Source organism: Canis lupus, chromosome 20, assembly GCF_011100685.1.
Source record: "Canis lupus familiaris isolate Mischka breed German Shepherd chromosome 20, alternate assembly UU_Cfam_GSD_1.0, whole genome shotgun sequence".
In the NCBI taxonomy this organism is placed as follows: domain Eukaryota; kingdom Metazoa; phylum Chordata; class Mammalia; order Carnivora; family Canidae; genus Canis; species Canis lupus.
Genome location: NC_049241.1, coordinates 44,274,114 through 44,301,727, shown reverse-complemented (window position 1 = coordinate 44,301,727; position 27,614 = coordinate 44,274,114). Strand labels below are relative to the sequence as shown.

The following is a 27,614-nucleotide window of genomic DNA, read 5'->3' as shown; positions in this document are numbered from 1 at the left end:
GCGAGAGGTGTGAGAAGGGCCCAGCCCCGCCCCGCGCGCCTGCTTCCGCCTCCCTGTGGCGGCGGCTTGTTGTTGTGGAGGCCAAAATGGCGGCTCAAGCGGCGGCGGCGGCCCAGGCGGCGGCGGCCCAGGCAGCGCAGGCTGAGGCGGCCGAGTCGTGGTACCTGGCGCTTCTGGGCTTCGCCGAGCACTTCCGCACTTCCAGCCCGCCCAAGATCCGCCTGTGTGTGCACTGCCTGCAGGCCGTGTTCCCCTTCAAGCCGCCGCAGCGCATCGAGGCCCGCACGCACTTACAGCTCGGTTCCGTGCTCTACCACCACACCAAGAACAGCGAACAGGCGCGCAGCCACCTGGAGAAGGCGGTGAGCGCGGACCCGGCCGCGAGGGAGGAGGCACGGGCTCTTTCCGGGGCCTGGGCTGACGGACTGCGACCCCAGCGGGCAGGGGCCGTCTGGCCCCTCTTCGGGTACCTGGGGCGCGACTTCCGCACGAGCAGCAGGACCCCGAAGCCGCCAGCCTCTCAGGGGACCCGAGGGCCTCTCTCTGTACCTTACTTAGCGTCCCTAGTGACAGGCAGGGCCCCAGGACCCCGCTCAGGGTATTGGAGAGTTGTCTCTTATCAGGAACAGTAGGGTCCCCAGATTCTCCAGGATTTCAGGAGAGTATCATCTGATGGTGCCTATGGGAAGGCCACCAGATCGGCCAGTGGGTCCTGCAGCTTCGAGCTCCTCAGGGCTCAGCCCCGTGAGCATCAGCTTGAACGCTCCCTCCTGAAGTGACTCAGGATAGGGCAGGGCCAAGGTGACAGTCCAGGCATCCCTTGAAAATCTTAAGTTTGGTCTCTCAGGCAACCTAGGAAGCATCCTCTCCCTGGACCTGGAAGTCTGATAAGTGTCTGGAGGGTATTGTGCCTCTATCCCTAATGCAAGGTGTCATAGATGGGAGGCAGAGGCTCAGAGAAAAGAAATTAAAATCCTGTAAGGCAGAACTGAGGGGGGCCTATGTTCCAGAACCATTTTCTACCATGGGGTGGGGTGGGATGGGGGGGGAAATCTCCAAGCTCTTGCTCTCTTTGTATCCATGGTGACTTCTCTTCCTCCCACCATGCGTTAGTCTATTCCCTTCAGAAGAGAGACCTCATCCCCCTATCTTGACTTGTGGGATTTTGGTGCTTCAAAGAATGTGGGAAAGTGGCTGTCATTGTGCCCCTTCTGGCGTTGGCATTGTTTCTTGTCATAGCAACGCTGTGCTTCTGTCAGACCAGGCCTCCATTTGCCGTTTACCTGGCCTTAATTTGGCTTAAGAGATTTCTTTAAAAAAAAAAAAAAATCAACTTAAGTTTTTAAAGTGTATTCATCTGAGGTAAATCCCAGCCCACCTATGTCTAGTCATGAATTACCTTTGGGAGAATATCAAAGAGTGTAAAGAGTTGGAAGGGGACTTTAGTCTTTGCTTGATCACCTTCCTTGTTTTAGGAGTGAGGCAGTATGGGTCTAGAGAGATGAAGTGATTTGCCCAAAGCTACACATCAAATTATTAACAAAACTGTCTCAAATTTGGGCTCAGGATCGGCAACTTCAGTGCCTAGACAATAAGTCATTATGGTTTTTATGAAGTTTTTTTTCTTCTCTTCATTCAGCAGATATTTATTCAGTTCACACCAGGTGCCAAGCTCTATTCTAGGTGCTGTAGATCAGTGATGACTAAAATAGTCCCTGTCAACATGAGCTTATGTTTTTTTGTGTGAAGGAGACAAACGTTAAATGTGTAGTAAAAGGTTAGGCAATGATAGAAGAGCCATGGAAAATATGATCCAAGGTGAAGAGATGGGAGTTGATGGGGAGCTTTTTTTTGGCAGACGTAGTGAGGAAAGTCTATCTGTAGGAGTGACATTTGAGCAAGCGTGAATGGGATGGGGAAAGCAAACCTGGAGAACGACTCAGGATGTCAGGTTAATCCCAAGAGATGCCTGAGCTGTGACCAGTTGGTGTAAGGTCTCTCCTGGGCAGTGATGAGGCTGAGATCAAATGGAGCCCCAGACTTCCCTGGGTGTGGGCATGTTGGAGACTGACTGCTCAGGCCTCATGGCCCAATGCTTTCAGTGAATTGGGGTCCTGAAGCTCTCCCTTCTCTGAATTAACAACAAATCTTGCCACCCTCTTCCCTTGTCTTGGGGGGTCATTCAGTCCTTTTTTTTTGAGCAGTGGTTCATAGTTGTATGTATTGTCACATTTTGCCTACCCAGTGCTGTGGAGGGGAAGCTGCCATGCCTCAGATTGCTTCCTTGGAGCCGCTGGGCTTCTAGATCCATAATTTAAACCATTATGCTTGTGAAGTGCCTTCCCTTGATTTTACAGAACCCTGAATCTTATGGGGTTTTCCACACAGCCACAAGGTCCCCCTCTTTAGCTCACACTGACATTGTACTTGGAAATCCCTTCCTTCCTGTCAGTTGCATCCCTAGCTAGGAATTTGTCCAGTTTTCAGTTAAAGTGCTTTTCTCCATGCTGTTTTCTTCTGCAATTGTATGTAATTTCCTATTGTGTTGCAACACAAGCATGTTTCTTTAATCTTCGTTCTTTGTTAGTCCTGTGATCCCCCCCCTCCCCACACTCAGGCTGCTGTCAACTTCGTTCCTTTCCCAGGTTCACTCAACAAAAAAAATTATAATACGTTCTTCTTTTATTAGTGGTTTGTTTCTAGTCCTGAAGAGCAAATGGCCAAATAGGTTTCCATTTCTTATTAGGGAGTCAACCCAGAATATCAAAAAGCATTTTTTTAAAGATTTTATTTATTCATGAGAGACACAGAGGGATAGACATTTTGTGACTGTTTTCTCCTTGATCATTCCTCATGCTGTTTTCTGAACTAATTTTCTGTAACTTTTGAGTGCTTCAGGTAAAACTTTCAATGGGCCTCCTCACTTACCACCACATTTGGTTTCCTTCTTACCATCTCTTCTGTTTTCTCTCTGAGAAACCCCCAACCTCCTTGGTAATCAATTTTTTTTAATATAAAGTTAGATTACCCTGTTTTTGCTTCCATCAGTGTCTCATTGCCTCAACTGCATTTGTAAACTTTGTAGAAGGAAGGTATTATCTGCTTACCCACCAACTTCATCCATTCTATCAACTTTGAAAGAATCATGTGTTCAGTGTTTCCATCAGAGGTATGGAGGATGTTTCTCTCTTTGCTCAACAGCGTTCTCTGAGGTCTCATCTGTTGGTCTCTTTGGCCCTTGCAAGCCCTTGAATCATCTGCTGGCTATTTCATTCCCCTCGATCTGCTCAGCAACTCCTGTAGCTATTGTGGCACATGACTGAACACTTCACCTGAGAGTCTCCCCCTTTTAGATTATAGTTTTAGCAGTGGTGTGTGTGTGTCATTAGGATTCTTGGCTGCTCAACTCCTGGAGTAAATAGTTCAGGATTAGAAGAGATGTTGCTTTACTCAGAAATCTCTTGGCTAGAGAATTTGTGTAGCTGTTTTCTGCAGATTCTTTGATACTGTGTTCCTTTTCATTTCATTTTCACCTTGGCTTTCCTCTTGCTACACACCTGCTCTTGTTTGCATTTTCAGTCTTTTCTTGCCTTATTTTCATGCTGTCTTTCCAGCAGACAGTTCCATTTTAGTCATTTACACATCCTCTGTGGAATCAAGAGAATCTACGTGTCTGTACTTAGTTGTGTATCTATACGCCATTAACTAAACTTTTTTTTTTTTTTAAGATTTTTTTACTTATTTGTTAGAAATGGCGGGGGGTGGGGTGGGGCGGGGAGGAAGCAGGCTCCATGCAGGGAGCCTGACGTGGGACTTGATCCCAGGTCTCCAGGATCACACCCCGGGCTGAAGGCAGCGCTAAACTGCTAAGCCACCGGGGCTGCCCCCCATTAACTAAACTTTTGATCATGTTTCTTTTTATCCCTTGGCCTAGAAAATGCATCATCATCTTAAACATCGCTGATTTGGGATCCCTGTGTGGCGCAGCGGTTTAGCGCCTCCCTTTGGCCCAGGGCGCTATCCTGGAGACCCAGGATCGAATCCCAGGTCGGGCTCCCGGTGCATGGAGCCTGCTTCTCCCTCTGCCTGTGTCTCTGCTTCTCTCTCTGTGTGACTATCATAAATAAATAAAAATAAAAAAAAAAATTTAAACATCGCTGATTTGAAAGCTAGAGAGGAATAAATGCTACTTCTCTACAATGAATTGTTCATTATTTTTTATTACCCAGGTAGTCTTTCTTTATACACTGGTTTCTTCTCACTGTAATATTCGTGTCAGTGCCATGTTTGCTTACTCTTTGGGTTCGGAATGGAGATGCTCTTTAATGGTAGTTTTGCTCCCTGACTTAGAAAGCAGCTCCAAACTGTGCCATCTAGATGCTTGTTAATTCTGCTTCCAGGTTTACCCTGAGAATATCTGGTTTACCTTCTCAGCAAGTGATTAAATGCTTCCTTTCTCTTCTTCAGGCCCCAAAGGGCTTAGTTCTCAGCCTTTCATCAACAGGCATGGCTGGAGTATATCTTTTATCCTTCAGCATCATGTCCTGCCAAATTGCATATCCCATCTCTGGGAGCAAAACCTTGTGCAAAAGCTGTATTTTCAGAGTTTGGCATTAAGCATTTTCATGGAAGAGTGATCTGTGCTTCCTCCTGTCTTCATTTCTATTTTCTTCACTCTCACTCTCGGAGCCTCCTCTGACTTCAGGATGTGAAATCTGTCTAGGAACCATCCTTTCACGGTTCCACCAACTTGTCCTGCTGCCTCCCCTCCAACCTCTGATTTCTTCCTGTTCCTGCTTAGAAATCACTCAAGTATTGTTGTCACCTTCTACATGCCAGGCTCTGCATGTGGTCTTCTCAGAGACACTATCTCATTGAATCCTCAACAAACCCATGAGATAGAGACCACTTCCAACTTGCTAATGACAGTGTTGACAGGGGGTTTCTCATAGTCAAGGGCACACAGCAGAAGGAGGCAGGCTGGCTCTTAAGTACTGTACTTACATCCGAAAAGAGTTGCAGTCCATAACTATTTTTACACATTTTGATGATTTAAAAGCCGATCTTAAAAAAAAAAAAAAAAAACACAGGTTATTTTGATTCTGAGGTAATAAGAAATCTTCAAACACTGTCAGCCCTGGATGGAATCTTCCAGGCATGAGAGATGTGCTCTTTTATCCTATCCACCCTTCATGGCTTGTGCTGGCCCTGTGGTGACCCTTACTTTCCCTGAGAGTCCCAAGGTAACCCCAGGGACTTCTGGTAATTTATATCCCTGTCCCGCACCTGCAGGTTGCCCAGCAGTGAGATCTCTTGCTTTGGCTTCTTTCCTATCGTAAGGAAGGAGACAAAAACTATTTTTTACTTATTTTTATTTTTTAAAGATTTTATTTATTCATGAGAGAGAGAGAGAGAGAGGCAGAGACATAGGCAGAGGAAGAAGCAAGCTCCCCACAGGGAGCCCAATGAGGGACTCAATCCCCATACCCTGGGATCATGCCCTGAACTGAAGGCAGACACTCAACCACTGAGCCACCTAGGCGTCCCTAATACCTATTTTTTAGTGTTGCATAGTAAAACATATGGGTCAGTTAGCAACTTTGAATAAAGTAGCACCATTAGATAAGGTATTCTATATATTTAATTGTAAGGTGTATTTTCTGATGTGTCTATGTTTCTGGTTTGTGAATTTATGTTGCAAGATACAGAAGTGAAGTCTTATGTCTGTCTGGCAGTTGTTTGACTGACAGTCTTGGGAAAGTGACTGACTCTCCCTGACATGGGACCACTCCTGCACAACTCCTGGCCCAACCATGTCCCCAGTCACACAGTTTCCTCCCCTGGTTTCCCATCTCCTTCCAACTGGAAGCCTTCAGGAGCTTCTCTCACTGCCCTGACCGTCCCTGTGTAGAGTAGTGGTTTCTGTAGAAAGCACACTCTGACTTCTGTATTTACCAGTTGCATTGACATCACCTGTGTGGTTGAAGCTGGCTCCTCCCCGTGAGGACCCTGAGCCCCTCTTGTCCCTGCTACAAGGGGGTCCTTGAGAGGGGACACTCAAGCTGGCTGCAGAGTGCCTTTTGCCTGGGCCCTGTGTGTGTGCACATGAATGTGTGTCAGTCAGGAGCCCAGTGGTGCTGGAAGTTGTGGTCTCTGTTTCTCTCTGCCTCTCCCACAGTGCCCCCTCCTGGCCTACTTGTGTTTTGCAGGCAGTGAGTCTCAGTCTTTTCCCTGCCTCTGACTTCCTGGGCCACCATTCACCCTTGGCCCAGAGGCATCTCTAGCCCTAAGACCAGCAACTCTATGGGCCCTCTTCCTCCTTTCACATTCCCTTTACTGCCTTTAGGTATTCTTAAAACCCAGATTTGATTGGGTGCTTCTGTTTTATGCCTCTGACTGGGAAAGGCTCCAGGAATGATGTTGGGGCATTCTCATTCATAGGCAGTGCTGCCACACAAATGGCCCAGATATCATTGGGCCTTCCAGCCTAAGCTTCCTGGGCCTCTGCCTTTTTCCTAGGCTCTTCTCTACCCAGAGCACCTTACACTCCATTTTGCTTAGAGACACCTCACCCTTCAGGGCTCAACCCCAGGCATCATCCCCTCCCACACACTGTTCTCCCACGGAGCATGGTGAGTCAGGGTCTTCCGTTTTGCTCTGAATCTTTCTGCCAGCAATTGGCAAGGCTCTGTGAATGTCTGTAGGATGAGTGGGTTGGCAAGAACAGCATCTGGTGTATGCTTGGGTCCTAGGTGGTCTGACAGCATGGTTGGTGTCTTTCATGTAGTGGACTTGCCCACACACATCCTGACCGCCACCTCCTGTTGGAACATGGAGCTGCAGGGCACAGCAGTCCCCAGGGAGGAGCATGTCATGTGCTGGTGTGCATGCCAGCAGAGGGTAGGACAGTGAGCTCAGGTCTTAGAACCATCCTTGCTACCCCCTGGCCATGTTTGTACATACCACTCCTTCCTGGAGCACTCCTGCTTCCACTTTCAGGCTAACTTTGCTCATTTTCAAGCTTATTTATTTATTTATTTATTTGAGAGAGAGCACAAGCAGGAGGGAGGAGCAGGCTCCCACCTAGCCAGGAACCCAATGTGGAGCTCAATCCCAGGACCTTGGGGTCACGACCTGAGCCAAAAGCAGACACTCCATCCACTGAGCCACTCAGGTGCCTCCCAAGCATCTTTTAAATGTCATTTCTTCCAGGAAGGACTGACACCTCCAGACCCACTCTCCAGTTGTAATTGATTCCTTGTATGATGTTTTTTTCCGACTATCTGTGTACTGCAGTGAGTGGTACACAGGAGCTTTCAGCACACTTCCTTCTGGAGTGTCTCTGCTATGGTAGGAAGGGGGCTCTGAATCTGACTTGGGGGCTGACAAGATAGAAGACTCCTGTCCATAGGGGAGCAGGTACTCATTTTCTCTCCCTCAGCTGCACTCTGGTTGTGGGATTGCAGAGAAAGTAAGCCTGCCTTTTCAGGCCAAACAGGCCACCTTCTCACTTAACACCTGCAGCTTTTGGTGACAGGACAATCTGTGTAAACCCCAAAGTAGAACCAGCAAGTAGGCACCAAGTATTTAGCTGAAAATTAATCCTTTTTTCTTTTTCTTTTCAGTGGTTGATATCACAGCAAGTATCCTTTTCTTGTTGGTACCATTCCCTTTAAGGAAAGCTCCATTAAAAAAAAAAACCACCCACCAAGATTGTACTGTAAATTTGAATCCTCCCATGAAGCACTCCACAAAGATTTAGGCTTTGCCTCACCTGAAGAATCCCTTCTTCATTGTGGCTACCCCTACAGACCAACATCCTCTCCCAGGATGCCATGTTTCTCTTTGTACCCTGTCATCTAGCTCTACACCCAGCTGGCACCAACCATGGGGATTGCTAGAGGAGTAGGTGAACTTGAAGTTTCAGAGCAGGCGGGAATGTTCCAGTTCCGCCAGCTTCTGCAATGTAAGAACCCCAAGTTGTGGCCTTTGAAACTGACCTCTTTGCTGTATCTCTCCTTCCTTAACTGGATGTTATTAGATCCAGCAGTTTGAAGATGTTAAATTTGAAGCAGCAAGTCTTTTGTCCGAGTTATACTGTCAAGAGGTAAGAACACGTGAAGGTTTCTGAAAGCAAAGTCACTCTCCCTATATAGCAAAGGCGCAGTGGCAAACTGGGGCTCGGAAGTGGACTGCCTTCTTGCTTTTAATGCTTTCCATTACTTTTTTACTTCCTATACTGTGCATAGAGCATCCACGGGTCATCACTTGCTAATGAAAGCCAGCAAAATCTTTCTACCAAAGACTATTGGAAAATAGCCTTATTCCTAGGTTTCCTTGTTCCTAGCAAATCTGTATGCCTTCTTAACTTGGTTTCTAATCTCAGGCATAGCTGGAAATCACCTTTCCCTCCTTTAAGCAGCCACACATGAGGCTCCCTGAGTAGCAAGGTGTGCATGGTTCACATCCCTGGCCCCTCTCTCTGGTTGCAGAACAGGAAAGATGGCAATTTGTCTAACTTGACTGTTCAGGATTTTGGACTAAAGCTAGTTTCCAGTTTAGTTCAGTGAGGAGTTATTTTAAGAGCAATGCAAAAACTTCCCAGCCAATGAGTGAGTCCAATAAAGTCTTTTCTTCTTTTAATAAAGTAAATTGGCAACTCACAATTCCTTTGGTGAGCATGAACAGGAGTGGCCTTCTGGTGCCACAGCTGCTACATAAGGAATCCAGCTTGCTTGCCGGCTTGTTTTTTCCTCCCCAAACTTGACTGTTTCCTTTCAGAATTCTGTAGACGCAGCAAAGCCACTGCTGCGGAAAGCAATCCAGATCTCACAGCAGACTCCATACTGGCACTGCCGCCTGCTCTTCCAGCTTGCTGTGAGTACTGGGCCTAGCCAAGAAACATGGGTGCTCTGCAGGAGCTGTGACCTTGGGGCAGACCCGCCCAAGTACAAATAATAAACTCCAGGACACACAGGCTCCCCTCAGGCTGCTGCACTGAATGGGTGGGGACATAGGGATGTTGCTTTTACCTGCTAACTAGCCTCTGTCCTCAGCAAGACACTCCCCCACTCCCCCATCAGCACCCAGGGTGATGGTGGGAGTGTCCATCACCATAGGGACCAACACAGGGCCTTGTCTTCGTGTTCTCTTCCCTTCTGGTGCTTCCTTTGACCTGTGTTCATTTAAATTTGGGGAACATTTCTAGCTAGTGGCCCACTGTGTTTTGTAAAAGCTGAGCTGAGATTCCAAGGGACTGATTCCCTATCAGGCAATGAGTGGCTGAGTCAAGCCTAGACTCCATGAAAGTCCCCCACCTGGCCTCCCTTCAGTTCCCCAGACATAGGTGGTCTCTGTGCTCTGAGACTACTCCAGTGGTGGTGGGCTTTCTCAGGCTGGGCCTTCTGACTACAGTGGAGAGGCTGCCAACTAGGGGTCAGGAGAGAGGATGGGTAGGCTCTACTGTGAGGCATATTCTTTTTTTCTGGGCTCTACCTCCCCTTCATTGGCTGGCCTCCAGTCTCTCCTGTCTCAGAACCAGCCTGCCTACCAGGCTGCCCTTGCCCACCCTCCATGATAGCTCTGTCACCTGCCTATGCAGCCAAACTGTAAGTCACCTGTGTTGGTGGGTGCTGCGTGCATGCAGGAGCCCAAGCTCCTGACCAAGGCCCTGCAAGTGTATCTTCCTTTGAACCTATTAAGGCTTTTCTGTTTGAAACAGCTGTAGACACTTATCCCTGGCTGCCTCCCTAGTGACTAGCCCCCAAAGATGATCTGCAAAGCACACGATACACTCACAAAATCTTGGGGGTCTGTGCCTGTTAACTGCTGTCTGTGTGAGCCAGGAAGCTTAAACAAAGTATGCTGTAGACCAGGAGGAGTTCTATACTCAAAGCAATTAACGTGATGAAATAATTTAGTTGATGTAGCTCAAAACTGACCCTGAGACAATTTTGTTGGTATGTGGGGAAGGTTCACTTTTAAGCTACCAGCAGAGCACTAAGGTCAGGTACTATGTACTGTAAAGCAAGTGTCATTGTTCTCTCCTCTTTAGCAACTGCATACACTTGAGAAGGACCTGGTGTCAGCCTGCGACCTCCTGGGTGTAGGGGCCGAGTATGCCAGAGTTGTGGGATCTGAGTACACACGGTAGGCACCTCTGTCCACACCCCTCTCCCTCTTACTTGGAAATGGCTTGGCTGTCTTGTTCTGGACAATAAAAAGCATTGGCATTCTGTCCTGAAACGAGGATCACTTTTGCATATAGTAAAAAACATGCAGATTAAGGCAACACGAGACATCTCTTGCCCTATTGATTCATGAAGTTGGGAGGGGAGAATTGACTGACCAGGGGAACGCAGCCTGTTTTCTCAGTGCTAGCATGAATCTAGTATCTCTCTCTTTCTTTTTTTTTTTGTTTTGTTTTGTTTTTGAATCTAGTATCTCTTAAAATGAAAAGTACTCATATGATGTGCTGGGCTGGTCCCCACAGATGCAAGGACAGTGCTCCCAGAGGGTCTGCTTGGCAGTGCCTATGGGCAACCCCAGTGTCCCTGCTCAGGGTTCATTGAGGAGGGCTTGGGTGTACAATAGGAGACAGAGTAAGTGGGCCTTTGTATAAAAGAGGGGACATATGTTCATGTTACCCACAGAACTGCTTAGACCGCAGTCTGGAGACTGGTGCTCTGGGGTCAGAGGCCACTGGTGCTTCATTATGTACCCTCTGTGAAGGCCTCCAGTCTGTCTCTTTTTTCCCCTTAAAGAGCTTTGCAGTAGACAGGTACCAGGCAATGGGGCTTTTATTCTGTTGTATGCATTAGGGTTTTGTAAAGTTCCCTTTCCTGGGGACTGATCTTAGGCCATGGAGTTGTTGGGAAAAAACTGTCCCCAACTCTGTTCTCTGAACTCTAGACTTGAAAGTGCCCATAGGAGCACTTGGCTATCCTAAGGCTGTCCTGGACCCTTGGCCACCCTGAGAGGGCATCTGTCACACACACTGGCCCCCTTTGTGCTATAGCTGTCACTGGGTTTGTGGTGATACTTAGGCTCTACAGGGCATAGGGACAGCTGAACACTATGCATATTCACTCAAGAGTGTCTCCTGACCAGGCTTCTGTGCTGTTGTAGACAGACGGCCTGGGTGGGCTCCATCAGGGCACAGTAGCTGCAGGTCACTTGGCCCAGAACCTCTGACCTAGGGTGATAACGTGTGTGACACCATGGGAACCTTAATACAAAGTTCCCAGCCTTTAGATTTTGATGGCTGGACAATGGGCAGGTAGACTCTAGGGTCTGCCTGCCATGAGGTAACAACAGAGAATGGCGTGGTATCCTGGAACATAGACATCTGTTTTTCTGTGTGACTGACCTCCCCACCTCAGTCTCCCAACCCAGAAAATGGGGAGAATGGCACCTACTTGATTCTGCCAACACTGGTGAGACAGAAATTTTGATGTTGAATAAACTAGGGGCCTATGGGCTGGGATTCTTGAAAGCAGCAGCCCCTGCCTCCCACCAGCATGCTGGGGCACCTTGGGGTGAGCCCAGTGCCATCCACTGACGCGGAACCCCTCTCTACTGTCAGCCAAGGTGGAATTGTGGCATATTTGCATTCCATACTCTGCTCCTACATGCTTTCTGAGCACCTGTTTATCATGAGGTTTTTGAGCCTCATGAACATCTAAACCAAGCAAAAAAAAAAAAAAAAAAATAGAGGAATATCAAACAGGATGAAGTAGAATAAGCCTTATAAATAAATAAAACAGACCACCGGGGATTGCTGCACATTAGGTCCCCATGAACTTTGGGGTGGCACGGTCATCCCAGGAGGTGCCAAAGCCTCACAGACTGACTCACCCTCTCTTTTCCAGGGCACTGTTCCTGCTCAGCAAAGGAATGGTAAGTTAAGACTGGGTGGAGTGGGGCTGGTGTGGAGGAGGCGAGGCCAGGCTCCATTCACTTGGCATAGTGTAGCCCCTTGGGGGCCCAGACCTCATACACAGCAGGCTATAGCAAGGGTGAGGCCCTGGTGCCCCTGCTCAGTTCAGAAGTGACACTCAGACTCCAGGTTGTGGGATTTGTGCTAAAGAAGCAGCAGCCTTGGGTTGGTTTTGTGCCCTCTCTGTGTGGTGCCCTGGATGGGCCCAGACCCAGGTACCCAGAGGGGCTCCCAGCATCTGCGCCTCCCTCCCCAGCTGCTGCTGATGGAGCGCAAGTTACAGGAAGTGCACCCGCTGCTGACCCTCTGTGGACAGATAGTTGAGAACTGGCAAGGGAACCCCATCCAGAAGGAGTCTCTGCGCGTCTTCTTCCTGGTGCTTCAGGTGACTCATTACTTGGATGCCGGGCAGGTACGTAGTGCCTCCCACATGAGGGCTGATGGGGAGTGAGCAGGCTGTGCATGGGCATTAGGCCAAGACATCAGCTCTGTGGTGGCCTCTTGTCACTAGCCACACAACATGTCTCTCATCGGGGGCTCACTTTCTCCTACACACCTGGTCACAGTCTGGCACTAGTGCTTTGGACCCGTGGGCAGAAGGCACTCTGAGAATGGGGGTTTCCTATTCCTAGCATTGTGGCAGAAGGAAGGGTGGCACACACACCCACTTGGCGCATGATGGTTGAAGACAGTATGTGGAATCCATGAGAATAAACTGAGGATTCTGGCATGGTGCCTGGCACACAACAGGTACCCCAGCAGTGTCTGTCTACCATCCCCCAGCTGATGACAGCTTTAAGGAATTCGAGAAGGGACTGACAGGATCAGCTGTATCTGAGAGTAGACTGTAATTCTCGTGTGGTTGGGGAGCAGCTGCATCTGCATGGGTGAACATCTTCTCTCCATCCATCTTACCCCACCCTGTCCCAGTGACCAACCAAAGGCGGGACCTCTCTGGTGCTGCTCTGGTGCACACCTCTCTGGTGTGCTAGAAGGCCACAGGTAGAGCTTAGTGGCATTGAAGGCCCCAGAAAGTGCCGAGTTGGTGTCCCATTGGTAAGGGGCTTCTTCTTTTCCCCCACCTGCACCCAGCTTTGCCTGTTGGGCCAAGCACTACACCTAACACATAGGATTATAGAGCAGACTTTCATGGGGTGCTGATAGCGGTAGAAATAGCCTATGAGGGACATTGGGATAGGGCTTACCACAATAGAGGCCAGTCTATATAAACCCTGATGCCTAAAGGACTCCCAGGGAGCCATTTCCCACCCCTTAGGATAACCAGCTGCCCCAGCCCTACCTTTCCTTCCTGGGGTTACTATAGGAAAGTAAAAATGTGACTTGAGCAGAGTCTTTGAACAGGCTTCTCTCAGGCCTTGGTATGGGGGCCCAAAACTGAGTTGTGGCCAAGCTTCAATCCTACAGATGACCTACCTGGCCCTGTCCTGTTCCCTGAAAGCTGGCTGACCAATCTGGGGGTGGGCATCATGCAGTGATAAGCATAGCAGGGGTTCCTGGGAGGAAGGGGCTGAGAAGTGGCTGGACAGGCACCTAAGAGTGCTGGCACATGGGGGGAGCAGGCAGGCCCTCAGTTGTGTAGTGCTGCTGGCCCACTCCAGGTGAAGAGCGTGAAGCCGTGCCTGAAGCAGCTACAGCAATGCATCCAGACCATCTCCACGCTGCATGATGATGAGATCCTGCCCAGCAACCCTGCCGACCTCTTCCACTGGCTGCCCAAGGAGCACATGTGTGTACTCGTCTACCTGGTGAGTCTCTGGGGAACTGGGTCCAGGGTGGCTAAGAGGGTGAGAAGAGGGTCACAGTGACCACCTCTGTCTGGTCTTGTCGCCAGGTGACCGTGATGCACTCCATGCAGGCCGGCTACCTGGAGAAAGCACAGAAATACACAGACAAAGCCCTCATGCAGCTGGAGAAGCTCAAGAGTAAGTCTAGGGCTGGACCAGGCTCTACTTAGCAGGTTGCATAGCCACAGCGCCCCCTGGTGGATGGCCTGAGTGCCACCTCTTGTGCTGGCCTGAAGAACCTGGAAGGGCAGCAGTGCTGAGCAGTCACCATGAGTCCCTGCCCCGTGGGTCTTGTTAACCCATTTGTAAGATAGGTGCAATCTGAGATCAGAGCAGAGCAGGCCAGGCTTAGACTTGATCCTTGATCCCTGGCCAGCAGGGGGTCTTGTGCTATCTCTGCCGCCCAGCACGCCCCCCCCTCGCCCCCCCAACCTCCCCCCCTTTGCTCAAGACGAATGTGAGGGTTGGTGGGTCCCAACCAGCGCCTGTTGGACAGCGTGCTCAGTTGAAAAAGACAGTGGCTGCTTTTGCTTTCTGTTCTCAGTGTTGTGACGTCAATCACTCTTGGTGAGGCTGAGATCAGAAATCAGATCTCCCTGACCAGTAGCAGGTCCTCTGGAGGTCATGGGTTTTTCCTGGATGCCCAACTAATCCCTCCTGTAGGACCAAGGAACTTTGATTAGGAGGACCCCAGAGCCACATGTGTCCCTGGCTGGCTCAGCATCCCTGTTAAACTGTTCATCTCCTTCTTATACCCTCATTAGTACTGTTGGGAGAGGAACCTTCAGACCCAGAGAACCAAAGCCCACAGTGATGGTGCTTCTTTCCCTCCAATGAGCTGGGAAAGGACTGTGGGTACCATCTGGCTCCAGTGTGAAGACAACCTCTCAGGGAAGCCAAGAGCTGAGTTCCTTCATTGCTGCCTGAGACCTGTTGCACAGTTTCACTCTCCTGGGCTAGTGCAACACTTCTACAATCCACTGTGTCCAGAGTGCTCTGGAGCACTCCCTTGGGTCACAGTGGAGTGAGGATGGGAGGCAAATCTATCTCTCCAGGGATTTCTTACTCTTAGAACACTCTGGTGTTCTAACACTAAAATCTGGCTCTGAGCCTGTCAATCCACCTGGATAGGGAGATGAACCCCCTCACTCTAGGGTACAGTGGACACCAAATGAGATGACAGAGCTAGTGCTAAGCAAGTGCCCAGGAAAGGAAATGGGCTTAGACCTGGCTAGCCAAGGGGCTGACGTGGTGGGAGGTGGGAGGATGCAGTCCCGAGGAGGCTCTGTGTCAGTCTCCCAGAGTCTCTTCTCTAACTACCCTTTGAGTACTCACCCCCACCTCTCACCCCCAGTGCTTGACTGCAGCCCTATCCTGTCCTCCTTCCAAGTGATCCTACTTGAACATATCATCATGTGTAGGCTTGTCACAGGACACAAGGCCACTGCACTACAGGAGGTAATGATGCCAGAGGCCACACACATGGGTGGGAAAGCTGTTGGGGTCGGCCGGGTCTCAAGTTGTCACATGGGAGAATGTAAATTTGCCTGGTGTATGTCAGCAGAATATCCAACTTTGTCATTTCAGTATGCTTTGTTAGTTGGTGATCCTGGTGGACATAACTGATCAGAGAATATGATACAGAAATCCGTGGTACTTTCCCTAAAAGTTTGCATGCCCAAGGAACATGGAGTCTGAGGATTTGGGGTCCCCTGATGGTGATCCTAGCACTCTGGCCAATCCATAATCTCTAATGTTTACCTTCTGGAGAGGGGTTAGGGGCCCAGAGTAGGGTGAAGGTGCTGTGTGTCTAAGACACATGTTCGAAAGGGAGGATAAGATGGGAGACAAGGGTCGTCATTCTCAAGGAGGTCAGGGCTGCACTTGGCCCTCATGACAGACATATTTGCTGGGACTTTGTGCCCCAGGGAAGGTAGGATGTGGGCATACCTGTCGGCATTGGGGTCTCCCAGATGCTGCTGGGACTCCAGGTCCCATGTTAGAGGCCTTGTGATGTTGAACATGCTCTTTCCTGGCAGATCTCCCAGGTCTGCCAGCTGTGCCAGCAGTCCCCCCGGCTCTTCTCCAACCACGCGGCACAGCTGCATACGCTGCTGGTGAGTACACAGGCCGCCTGCCCCCGGCCCCCTTCCAGTGACTAATCTCATGACCGCTGCCCCAGCCAGGATCCAGAATATTTCTAGCGGGCTTTATTCCGATAAGCATCTTAAGTCTGAGTTGGGTTGTGTCCCGGGAGGAGGGGGTAATTAAGCATGCCATTTTTCTGCCCCTTTGCTGGAGTAAAGCTCAGATGTAGCTGGCTCAGCAGTCACTCATCAGGCCTGTTTGGGTTTAGTTGTGCAGCCCTGGGCAAACTGCATGGCTTCAGACCCTTGACACCTTCTTCTTCCAGGGCCTGTACTGTGTCTCTGTCAACTGCATGGACAATGCAGAAGCCCAGTTCACCACAGCCCTGCGGGTAAGGTGCCGGCCCTCGCTCCAAGGGGCGGGCGGTTCTTCTCAGGAGTCGGGCGTGGTCTGTGATGAGGACAACCTCTGCACAAAACTGTGCTCCGTGGGCGACTGCAGCGCTCAGCCTGCCACCGGCTGTGACAGTAACATGCCATTTACCCGGGACTCTCCCGGGCAGGTCCGGTGCTATTCGGATGGGGCAAGGCCAGTACTGACAAAACAGTATGACAGGGACAGCTGTGGGCAGGGAGGCTTTTGGCCAGCATGGGATGGGACAACTGGAGGGCAGCCATCAGGGAGAGCCCAGTGCCCACTGGTACCACAGCCTATTCAGCCTCTTTCACTCCTGATTCCCACCCAGCCTACCTGATAGCCTGCCAGGTTGGTTTTGGCTCTGGTCAGAGCTGAAGATGCGGAGTCACTTGGCAGGGGTCAGGAGCTCCCTGGAGCCACCCCCGTGGCAAGTCCTGGGACACAAAGCAGGGTCTATTCTATCCTGTGGCAGCCTGGTTGCTCTGGGGGTCATGAAGGAGGTCTGCTGGGGCGATGTCCTCGCCTCAGACAGGGTCACAGCAGGCCCTGGGAGAAAGCTGGTGTTACGTCCTCCTGGAGAGACCCACCTCAGGCCCAGGAATTGATAGCCGGCACCAGGTCCCGGTTCTGCCTGTCTTATTCCAGGACCAGATAAGCACATCCCCATTTTGGCATCCATGTCCTCACAGGAAAAGGAAGCTGGCTACACCTTCCCCCTGGGGATCCTGAGAAGGCCCCAGACAGAGATGTTGGGGAGTAGGGGTGGCTGCATGACTCATGTGAAGTGAGTCTGTGCTGATACATCAGATGAGGGGGTGGGGGTGCTGTGTGCATCTTTCAGATGAGGAGTTCTGTCCCTTGTGCGGGTCTCCCGACCTCTTAATTCCTTGGGTTGGGCTCAGTGGCATTACTGCTCCTCTGAGATTCTCTGTGTGGATTTGGATGCTGCCACCCTGCTGCTTGTTTGGCATTGTGCAGGAGCCTCTGGCCGCATGCCATAATGTGAAGAGTGGACCAGGTGCCCACCCCATGGCCTTCTCAGCCTTTCCATCCATACCCACTCCTCTGGGCCTTAGGCAACTTACTCTGCCAGCTGCAGTGGTACCAGGACACCCTCACACAGCTGCCCTGTTACCTGCAGTTATTCCATGGCCCTATGAAGTTCTCTCAGCCCCTCCCTCCACATCTTAACGTCCCACAAGGGGCTGCTGCTGTTTTGATGGTGTGCGCCTCAGGGGAGTCCACACAGCACTCCTACAGGCCATGTGGGAAGTGGTGCAGCCAGGATACACACTCGAACCCCACGTGGCCCCAAACACATGCTTTTCCTGTGGTCCTACAGCAAACAAACCAGAGCTGTTTGCTCACTTCAGGAGACCTGGACCTCCTCAGTGCACGCTGGAGTCCTGTGGGTGGGGGCTGCATTTCCAAGGCAGCTTCAGCCTCCCAACAGCTGTGCTCACTCAGTCCTGTTGGGAAGCAGGATTTGGGTAGTGCTCAGGCTACTCAGATTGACCCCTCTCTCCACCATTCTTATTTTCCAAGAAGAGCTGAGGACGGCGGTCCGTCTGCTACCAGTCATCAGCAGCATCTCTGGTGTCTGACAGCCTGAGTTACCCTCCTGGTGGTATCCTCCCCAGGATTAGCACATGCCTCTGCTGTGTCAGCCCACACTGGCGTCCAAGGGGTCACTGGTGTGGTGTGGAGAGAGGGACTATCTGGGTCTTAGTCCCGAGAAAGAGGCAGAAAATAGACTACAGTGCAGTGTGTTCTCAGGGCAGGATCGGGGGTGGCTGATTTTCTTTTTTTCTGTTTCCTAAGTTTCTCCTAACGTGGATGATGGTTATAGAGTGAAGAGAAATAACAGCTCTATGCTCCTGGAATTCAGGAGGCAGGCAAGGGGGTCTGTCTGAAATGAAAGGACTAAAATGATTCCGGATTAGCCCCAGTGCCACTGAGTGGCCCCAGTGTGATGTGGCTGTGCCTGGCATGGCCCTCTAATAGCAATGTGTCCTGTTCTAGCTCACCAACCACCAGGAGTTGTGGGCCTTCATCGTGACCAATCTGGCGAGTGTGTATATACGGGAAGGAAATAGACACCAAGAGGTAGTAGGTGACATGCTTCATGTTTGGTATCTTTTCAACTCTTATTCGGGGGCATTGGGGTTGGAGTTCTCCTGGGCACCAGCAAATCTCAGCAGCCCCAGAGTTTCACCCTCCAATAAGTGGCACTGTCCCACCCAGAGTTGCAGGCATGCAGGGGCAGACAGGTCCAGGACAGGAACATTCCCGAGCTAAATAACACTTCTCTGTGTTGAGAGCGAGCCAAGCTTTATTAAATTGCACAGAAAAAAAAGATCCAGTTTCTTCTACCCCAACCTGACTGTTCTAGAGTGTCAGTGAGGCCTCATGTTCATTTCTGAGGAGCAGCAGCTCAGGCAGCCATTTGCACTGTGCTCCTAGATTGTCCTAATGACCCAGCCTTTAAAGGGGTAAGGGGCTCCCAGGGCTTGTCGTTATAGGACAAGTGCCCTCACACCAGGTTCCCCCTGCAACCCTCAACCCTGAAATTCCCTTCAGCCCTGGGATCCCCCCTCAGCCCTAGAATTACCTTCTCCCAATCCTGGTCTCCTGCCTCCAAATCTGAGATTTAGTTATTTTTTCATTTCCATGGCTTTCGTTTTATCTTTAGTCTATGAAAAAGTTAGCTGACCTCCCAGCTTCTGGGTTTGGATGTTTTGGGCTCTAGGGAGCAGAAAGCCCTTCAGCGGTTAGGAAGTAATGGGCAGGGTTATCATAGGGCCAGGAGTGAACTCCATGGGTCATATTTAGGGGGTCATGGCTTCACAATTGGGGAGCTGGCTTCCCTGTGTCTTTATCCTCCCAGCATCTGCCTCCTGGAGGTGCAATAGGAGACACTGGGAGCAGCTTCAGCTCACTTCAACCATGTCATCTATCCCTCCCTCCTTGTCAGCCAGAGGAGACCTAGAGCATGGGTCACATGGCTGCATATCAGAGCCTCCCAGGATCCCTGTACCTCCCGATAAACCCCACCCCCAACCCACAAGACCCATGTGGGCTGGTCTTACCACCTTGCTCTCCCATATTGGGCCCTTCTGAGCATATAAAAGCTGAGACTGAGCCACTGCCCTGATCACCCAGTCCCCCTCATTTGATGTGGGGAAGGCTGAGAGTTGACCCAACCCCAACTCTTTACATTGGAGGCTGTGATTCCCATCAGATAGGGGGTGAGGAGGTAAACAGCTTTGTGCAGTCTTCTGGAGTGCCTTCACCTATCCTTGGAGGTTCTGACCCCACTCTTTGTGGGTTACTCAGGCATGAGATTTGGGTTGAGAGCACGATGCTCTTAGGTTGGTTTGGGAAGGTGCAAGCAGCCCTAGTCAATTTAGTGGCATATTTGAGGCTGAATTTTTTCCTGTTTCAAAATGCAAAATGATCCTAACTGTTATTTCTGCCACAGCTATATAGTTTGTTGGAGAGGATCAATCCAGACCACAGCTTCCCTGTCAGGTAGGTGACCCGAGTGCTGAGTGCCCCATTGACCTACTGTCTTACGTTTTCCATGTTCCTGGGGTGGTGCCAGTGCTGGTGGGACCCAACTACCCTATGTACCCGATGCCTCTTGCTCCTCCCTCCCTGCCTATAAACCTGCTGCACTCGAAAAAAACCCACCAAAGTATTCTGCTGTCTCTCCTGTCAGCTCACACTGCCTGCGAGCTGCAGCTTTCTACGTGCGCGGGCTCTTCTCCTTCTTCCAGGGACGCTACAATGAGGCCAAGTGAGTATGGGGAGAGGACGGGTTGCCCCTTACCTGGCACCTCCTGGGCTAGCCATCCAGGTGGTTTTTGCTGTGTGACAGCATGTGCCCAGGGCTTCTATCACCAAGACAGGTGGGCCTCTGCTCAGGGCCTTGAGGTGGCCGCAGCCTCTTCCTACCAATAAGGCATCCTGATGGGCCTTCAGCATCTGTTCTCACATAGGCGATTTCTTCGAGAAACTCTGAAGATGTCCAACGCAGAGGACCTGAACCGGCTCACAGCCTGCTCCCTTGTGCTCCTGGGCCACATCTTCTATGTGTTGGGGAACCACAGAGTGAGTGTCCAGGGCTGGGCCGAGAGGCAGGGAGCCAGCACGGTGCTTACGGACTACCACCTAGTAGCACTTTGCATCCTGTGCCCTTGGTGATCTTATCTCAGTAACCTCCCCATTCCCCACTGCTCTGTGAGGCTCAGGGAAGGCAGGGGCACCTTGGCTCACATAGGCTTGGGGGGCAGGGCTAGGGGAGCTTTGGATCGCTGGAGGGTGGGTCTCTGTGGCAGATGGACCCAGTGCCGGCTGCAGGCAGTGGTCAGACAGAGTCCCACAGGCTGTCCAGAGCTGCCAGGGCTGAGGGCAAGTTCCCCTTTCTGTGTGTTAATATCCAGGGGCAGAGAGGTGTGTCCTCCCAGTTAAATCCCTTGGGCTCCATTCTGCCCAGCACACAATGTCATCCTCAGGACACCCCATGTCTTCACCCTTACCTAGAATGGCCCCCTGGGGCTGGCCCCAGTGGGATCATCCAACTCCCAAGTCAGATGAGGAACCTGGGGTGTGCTCTTACCTGCTTGCCTGCTTTTACCTGTCAACCTCTTGAGGCCATTTTTTTTTTAAGATAGCATTCGTTCACATTATGTAATATGATATGTTTATCATAGAAAGGGTGAGAAACAAAGGAGAAGATGATTTCATGTCTTCTGTCTCTTTCCAATACCTATCTCTGCCTACACATAGATTTTTTTTTTCAGGCTATTCCATAATTTGATACCTTGTCTTTCTCTGCACCACTGGGTGAGTTTTCTTCAGTAGCAGCAAGAATTTTGAAGCAACATCTGCTTCATAGTTTAGCCAGCCTCACTTTAGCTAACATGGGGTACATGTCTTGGCCCATAGAATTTTATCTGATCATACCCTCAGACTCTCTAAGAATGAGCATTTTTACCGACCTGGGCATATCCCCCTGCCTACAAACATGACAGGCGTTTGCTTTGGTCAGCGGGCCTTGAAGTTCACATCCTGGTGTCAATGGCATAAACATTGGGGAGCCACCACCCCTAAAGGAAGACGAGCTTTGGGTTCTCCCTTCAGAGTGCAGCTCTGCTCCTATTAGAATATCGTGTCACCCTATTCGTCAACCTCTGAGCACACATGAGAACAGTGGCCTTGCTGTGTGTCTAGGGTCAGATGAGAACCAGGAGCTCAACGTGAGGGCCTGCTGAGGGTGGACTGCCTACCTCATGTCTCCATGTGGTGGATGTCATTACCTTGTTTTCCAGCTGGGGAAATTAAGGTCACAGAGCCCCCAAATTGCAGACCCAGGCTTAGAACCAGACTTCACTGGCTCTCATTTGTCTAAAAGTCTGCAGAAGCCACTTTGAATGGGACAGGGTAAACAAAGGAGCTTTTCAGCTGCAGCTCTGGTTCATATTTGGGGCGATCCCGGGATATCTTACAGAGCTTATTTAGGAACCTCCACTGCTCCCTGTGTGTCTGGGCCTGTGTGGAGTGACATGGAGCCCCCAAGAGCCCTCAGACCTAAGCCTGGCCTCAAGCAGCTCCAGGTCTGAGGGAGACAGTCTGCCCTCAGCCTGCCAGCCTGGAATGTCCACAGGCATCATGAGTTTGTGAGCAGCCTTACACAGGATACCTTTGAGAATCACACATCTTCATACCAAATTCTGTGGGGCCACAAGCTGGCATGGGGCAGCCTGCTTAGGAGAACCAAGAGCTTCATATTATGAATATACTTGATATATACTCCTTCTGGCAGTTTCCAAACATGCCCAAACCCAGGCCTAGGGGAGAAGAGATTTTTCGTGTTCTGTTGGCACTCTGGGGTCTTGGAAGGACTTTATTCAATCTTGAAAAACTTTGAGACCCACCTGGAGCTCATCTTTGATGTGCCAGCCATGAGGCAGTGTGAAGTCATTGGCTTTTGTGTCTTCACATAATCCTGTCTTCACATAATCCTGTCTGTGTTGAAGCTAGGCCTCAGGAGTTGGTTTTGATGGTTTGTAAATCTCTTAGCCACATGGCAAGTACCTGCCAGGGGCTGCTGGATAGGGAGTTCCCCCATGTCACCTTGAATCCAGCATTCAGGCCAGCAAAGCTTATTGTCCCTAGGTTGAATGGGGTCGGAGCAATGCTGCCAATCATTATGGGGTCCGGGATGGGTGTTTATGGCCCTGCACCCGCCCTCAGCACATCCTAGATATTGATGGGAGCAGAGTTGTGCAGTCACATAGTCCGTGTTGGAGAATTACCATGCCTTGGTGTCCCACAGCCCCATGTGATAGGTAACCTCCCACAAGAATGAGTTCATATGTAGAAGAGAAACCTCCCTTCCTCTTTTCTCTATGCATTCAGCCCTCATCACTCCCACCAGGGCAGACTGTTTCCTCCTCCCAGACCCTGGGACCTCTGAATGTGCATTTCTAATCAGCTAATCGGAGTCCAGAGCTGACTACCACCAGTGCCTTTTGCTCTAGTTAGAGACAAAGGCAAGTAAACTAATAGCCAGTGGTACCCTGATGAGGAGGTGCATGCAGAGCTGAAGAGTGGGGGCAGTTTCTTTTCTCCTGAGGTAGTTGAAGAGTACATCAAAGGAGGTCATTTGAGATGGGCTCTGAAGTAGAAGTAGGAGCAATCCAGGCAGCAGGAGGAGGGCACAGCCTGGGGTGGGTGTGGCGGGTAGGTCCTAGGCTGTCCCCGCTGCTCGCCCCAGCCCCCACTCCCTTCCCTGGCTGCTCTCGGTCAACAGGAGAGTAACAACATGGTGGTGCCTGCCATGCAACTGGCCAGCAAGATCCCAGACATGTCAGTGCAGCTGTGGTCCTCAGCCCTGCTGAGAGGTGAGTGCAATAACCAGCCCTTCCCAGAGATCAGGGCTGCTGGGAGCCCAAGTCTAAAAGATCTCGGGTAAGCCCTGATTAGCTTGTGCTCAGACTGGGCCTCTACACACCACAGTCCCAATTCTAGCATCTGCTCAAGCTCCACAGCAGGACCTGTTTAGGGGCAGTGGGCACTAGGCTTATTCATGACATCAGCTCAACACAGGATCGGATCACTCTTTCCACAAGGCTGTTTCTTGGAGTCTGGGTGAAGAATTAGGCTGTGAGCCCTAGCCCTCACCCTTGGTTTCCTTCTCCCTGAATAGCAGTTGTCCCTGTCAGACAGTACTGGCCAGGATGCTCTGGGTACCAGAGCCTGGGTAGGCTCTCAGCAAGCATCAGTGTTGTTATTGCTGCACCCCCATTTATAGATTGTGCTAGTAAAATCCAGAGACTTACCCAGGGCTCTGGGAAGGAGGCAAAGGGCAGGCTGCAGTGGGCTTTGTGGGCCCATTCAGTCTTTCTACCTCAGGAGTGGGGTATTAGGCGCCCTGCTCTAGTGAGTTCCTGTATGCCTGATGGTTGGCCAGCACCTCCCCAGGAGGGCCAGTGTCCACAGGGAGCCCTGAGGGTTTTCACTGCCCAACCGACCCTTGTGTCTGTTCCCTGGGCCACACTGCTTCCCCAACTCCATGTGACTCAGGAGCTCAGGAGGGCATATGTGAGGGCTGTTGGCAGGTGGGCTTCGCTGACCCTGAGACAGGGCTCAGGACAGGTGACATGCCAGATACACAAGAACTCACTGGTAGAATGGGGTTTGACCTTAGGGCTCTACCCACGCCCAAGAGGAGGATGTGGGGCAGGGCAAGGTAGATCCACCCTATGCGTGTGTCCCACCCTTAGACTTGAACAAGGCCTGCGGGAATGCCATGGATGCCCACGAAGCTGCCCAGATGCACCAGAACTTCTCCCAGCAGCTGCTCCAGGACCATATTGAGGCCTGCAGTCTCCCTGAACACAACCTCATCACGGTATAGGCACTGGGTTTGGGGAGGCAAAATGAAAGTGTCAGTTGACTTCTCAGGGCCTTCTCCCTTGGCCTGCAGCCCCCAGGGGGTACGTTCCCTAAGAAGGGAAGTATATGCTTGGCCGGCATCTCCCTGCATGTTTCCAGCAATCCCTAACTCAGCCTAGCCTCAAGGGCCCCCTCAGATGGGGGTGACGGCATCAGTCACCCAAGTGGGTGATATATGGTGCTTCCCAGGGGCCCCGCTGACTCAGGTGTGGAGGACAGGGCCCTGGCTGAGCAATCTGCCCAAAGAGAACAATAGTCCAGGACAAAACACACAGCTCACCTCATCTCTGCTCCTTCCTAGGAAAGACCTCACCTATGTATTCTCTCCCCTCTACAGTGGACGGACGGCCCACCCCCTGTGCAGTTCCAAGCTCAAAATGGACCCAATACAAGCCTGGCCAGCCTCCTGTGAGGCTCCTGAAGGGAGCCGTCCAGCTTCTTGGGGCCTCTGTGGGGCCCAGTGTGTCCCCTACTTCCATCCAGACAGCACTTGAGCTTTCCTTGGAGGTGTGCTGGAGTGGGTGTCCCCAGGCTTCTTTTCTGACTGTCTCCAGAGCTTCCAAGTCCCTGGGGAGTATGCAGGGCTAATTCAGCCCTCCCAGGAAGGGCTGGCCAGCCATTCCCACCATATAACAAGACCCCAGTGCTGAGGCTTGCAGGTGGGGATATTGGAGCCAACTTTCCAGAGCCATCCTTTAAAGTGGACTTGAATTGCCAGTTCTGCTTCCACGTCTAAGTCACGCCTTCGAGGGAGCGTGTCTGGGCGGGGAGTGGGGTGCCAGTTGCCAGGGTGGGTGGTACCGCTGGTACATTGCCACATGACTTCCATCACCTGGGCCTCTCTGCCTGGCTCGAGTGTTTTCTCTGCTCATAGCAGCTTCCAGAGCCCAGAGGCAAAATGCCAGTTTCTGCCCCAAAATTGGAGGGAAGAAGTGATGGCGCATGTCAGGGACAAAAATGCACATCCCACCATAACACTTTTCCCAGCTTGCCTTTCTGTCCAGTGTCTCCCCCCCCCCCCCCCCCATCTGACAGCCAGCGCCTCTGGTCAGGAACCCGGGGGGCCCAGGAACTCGGCTTCCAAACATCTGCACCTTGACTGGATTCAGTGTCCAGCCATGGAGGTGCACATTCTTGTAGACACGGGTGTGCATGTGTGTGCGTGCGTGTGTGGTGATTCACAGAGCTGGAGCTGGGGCCTGAGACTCCTATATTTGCACCAGCTGCCTTCCCCCATCAGCGTCCATTCTGCTGGGCTGGAAGCAAAGGAGAAGGGAGGGGACCCTCCTCAGCCCAACTCAGGGTGCCTGAATGAAAAAGGGGCTGCTTCCTGGCAGCTCTGCAGCCTCCTCAGCAGAGGACGTTTGCAGATGCCTGGAGCTCAGCTGGCCAGCAGGCAGCAATTCCCCTGGCCCCTCACACTGCTCTCAGGAGGGAAGATGAGGAGACCTACCTTCCTTGGGTCTTGGGACAGCGTTGAAACCTCTTCCTGAGCTAAAGCTGACCCCAGGAGTCTGCCAGGCTCAGACAACCATGCTCGGTTCTGTGCTCCTCTCGGATACTTGGGGAGATAACCCAGTGGTGATGGTGGCATTGGGGGCAGTTGAAGTAGCCACCTCCTCCAGCCCCCAGTGCCTGGGAGTGTCCCCCTCACAGAGGAGTGGTGAGTGGTCTTGCTAGTCAGGGTGGCTTGTTAGTTTGCATCTTGTTACCCTTGCACTGTGAGGGCTGCTTCTCAAAGCCTCAGTGTCTGACAGAAGGAACACTGGGATCACTCAGGTCAGCTGCTCAGGCCCTGAGGCCTGAGTGTGCCTTAGCCGCAAGCAGGGCTGTCAGCAGACCTCCCTGCACAGGGCCACCGCCCCTACCAGGCCAGCATCAGGCCCCTGCTGCCCACAGGGGGCCAGCGACAGGCGTGCACAGTCAGCTGCTGATTGGAGGCATGGGCTGGCCAGGGCTTGTCCTAAGAGGACCCACCATCTGTGTGACATCCTGGGTCCCCCAGGAGAGCCTAGCACTGTCCGGTGCAGCTCAGGGCCAACTTCTTGGCGGACCCCTGGGCTTGTGAGGCCTACAAGAGGAGGGTATGACGTGACCACAAGCTGTCCTGTCCTGTTTTCCTCTCCCGTCAAGGCTATCCCCTAGGCTCTCCCCTCTATCCATGGGACAGAGCTCCCCTCTTTCCACAAGCTACCCCTGTTGGCCTAGACCCCGCACTGTCTGACCTCTCCAGACCCTCATTACTTCAATCACGCTGTACATCATGTTTGTCTCTGCGTATTTATTTAAGCCTTTCTTTGCTTCTAGGGCATTTTTTATGTAGAACAGTTGAAATAAGAACCTCAAAACTTAACATCTGTCCTGATGTTAAAGTGCTTTTAGTGACCACTCTGTTATCTATGTTCATGTAAAGTTAAGGATAAGTTTTTATGTTTACAGTTAAAAATTCAGTACTTTATATTTAATATTCCACTCTAGCTTTATGGAAGCCAAACTGCGTGTACATGCTTTTCTGCATGTGCAAGCTTTGAACCTCCCCTTCACCGTAGCATCTTCTGGTTACATAAAGCTGTCATAAGTACCTTCCTGTGAGTCCAAATGGAGTGCCTCGCAGTTTTCTCACTCAGTCATAAGAATTTAAGACCGGCAGCAAGTGAGCCCCCAGGGAGACCTTCTGCAGTGTCATAACTGTTTAGATAAAACAGATAAATAAAAACTCCAAGCCTTTAAGTGTACAGTGTGCAAGGGAGGAACAGAGAGATCCCTGTTGGCAGGTAAATTACTGAAAGCTGGTCAGCCTCTTTGTGTGTTCCTCCCACCTCCTTGGGTCCTTAGGGCCTCTGGATCTGGGGGACTGGTCCAGGAGATACTAGGTTCCCTGGCACATACACACCACTGCCTCCCCTGTGCTGGGTCTTTGCAGCCATCCATGGGTGAAACGAGGGTCCTCTCCCTGGGGTAAGCACTCCCCACCCCACTTATTGGGAACACTGGCAAAGAAATCAGAAAAGGGCTGCCTGGTGCAGTGGGTGAATTTGTTGATTGCATCGTCTCTGTTTTGTTAAGGGTTTTTAAGAAGTATGTTTGACATAATGTCTTTTAATGGGTTTGTAATATCTTATGGTTTTAGCAGCCTGTAACTTCAGCTGGTGCTTTTAATCAGGAAAAAATTTTTGTAAATACAAAACATTGTTTAAAAGACATAACCATAGAACATAGCTTCCCATTTGTGGATTTCTTTTCCTATATATTCAAAGTAAAATAATTTGCAGGAGCCATCACTTGTTTTGTCTTTGTCGTGTTGTCCCTTGTGTGTGCCAGAGATGGCTCTTGCTTGCCCTCTTACCAGGCCAGGTGGGGCCACTCGGTGAGTGGGCATCAGGAAGTTCTTTGAACCAACAGGG

The 27,614-nt window shown here is 51.1% G+C and overlaps 1 protein-coding gene across 3 annotated transcripts; it reads left to right on the top strand.

Moving 5' to 3' along the window:
* The first annotated feature begins 34 nt into the window (after positions 1-34).
* Positions 35-27,491, top strand: MAU2 (MAU2 sister chromatid cohesion factor). 3 transcript variants are annotated; one of them, XM_038566742.1, is made up of 19 exons: positions 36-362; positions 7,626-7,643; positions 8,042-8,107; positions 8,782-8,877; positions 10,055-10,149; positions 11,871-11,898; positions 12,195-12,350; positions 13,558-13,704; positions 13,791-13,881; positions 15,098-15,201; positions 15,783-15,860; positions 16,157-16,222; positions 18,271-18,354; positions 19,730-19,779; positions 19,970-20,047; positions 20,250-20,361; positions 23,066-23,156; positions 24,039-24,166; positions 24,548-27,491. In XM_038566742.1, the coding sequence occupies exons 1-19, from the start codon at positions 87-89 to the stop codon at positions 24,620-24,622; spliced, it is 1,839 nt and encodes a 612-aa protein (XP_038422670.1). In that variant the 5' UTR covers positions 36-86; the 3' UTR covers positions 24,623-27,491. The 3 variants fall into 3 exon arrangements, with proteins under 3 accessions (XP_038422671.1, XP_038422670.1, XP_038422669.1); XM_038566741.1 differs by having other exon boundaries at positions 37-362; positions 18,271-18,357; XM_038566743.1 differs by lacking the exons at positions 23,066-23,156; positions 24,039-24,166; positions 24,548-27,491 and adding an exon at positions 21,054-23,052 and having other exon boundaries at positions 35-362; positions 18,271-18,357.
* The last annotated feature ends 123 nt before the right edge of the window (positions 27,492-27,614 follow it).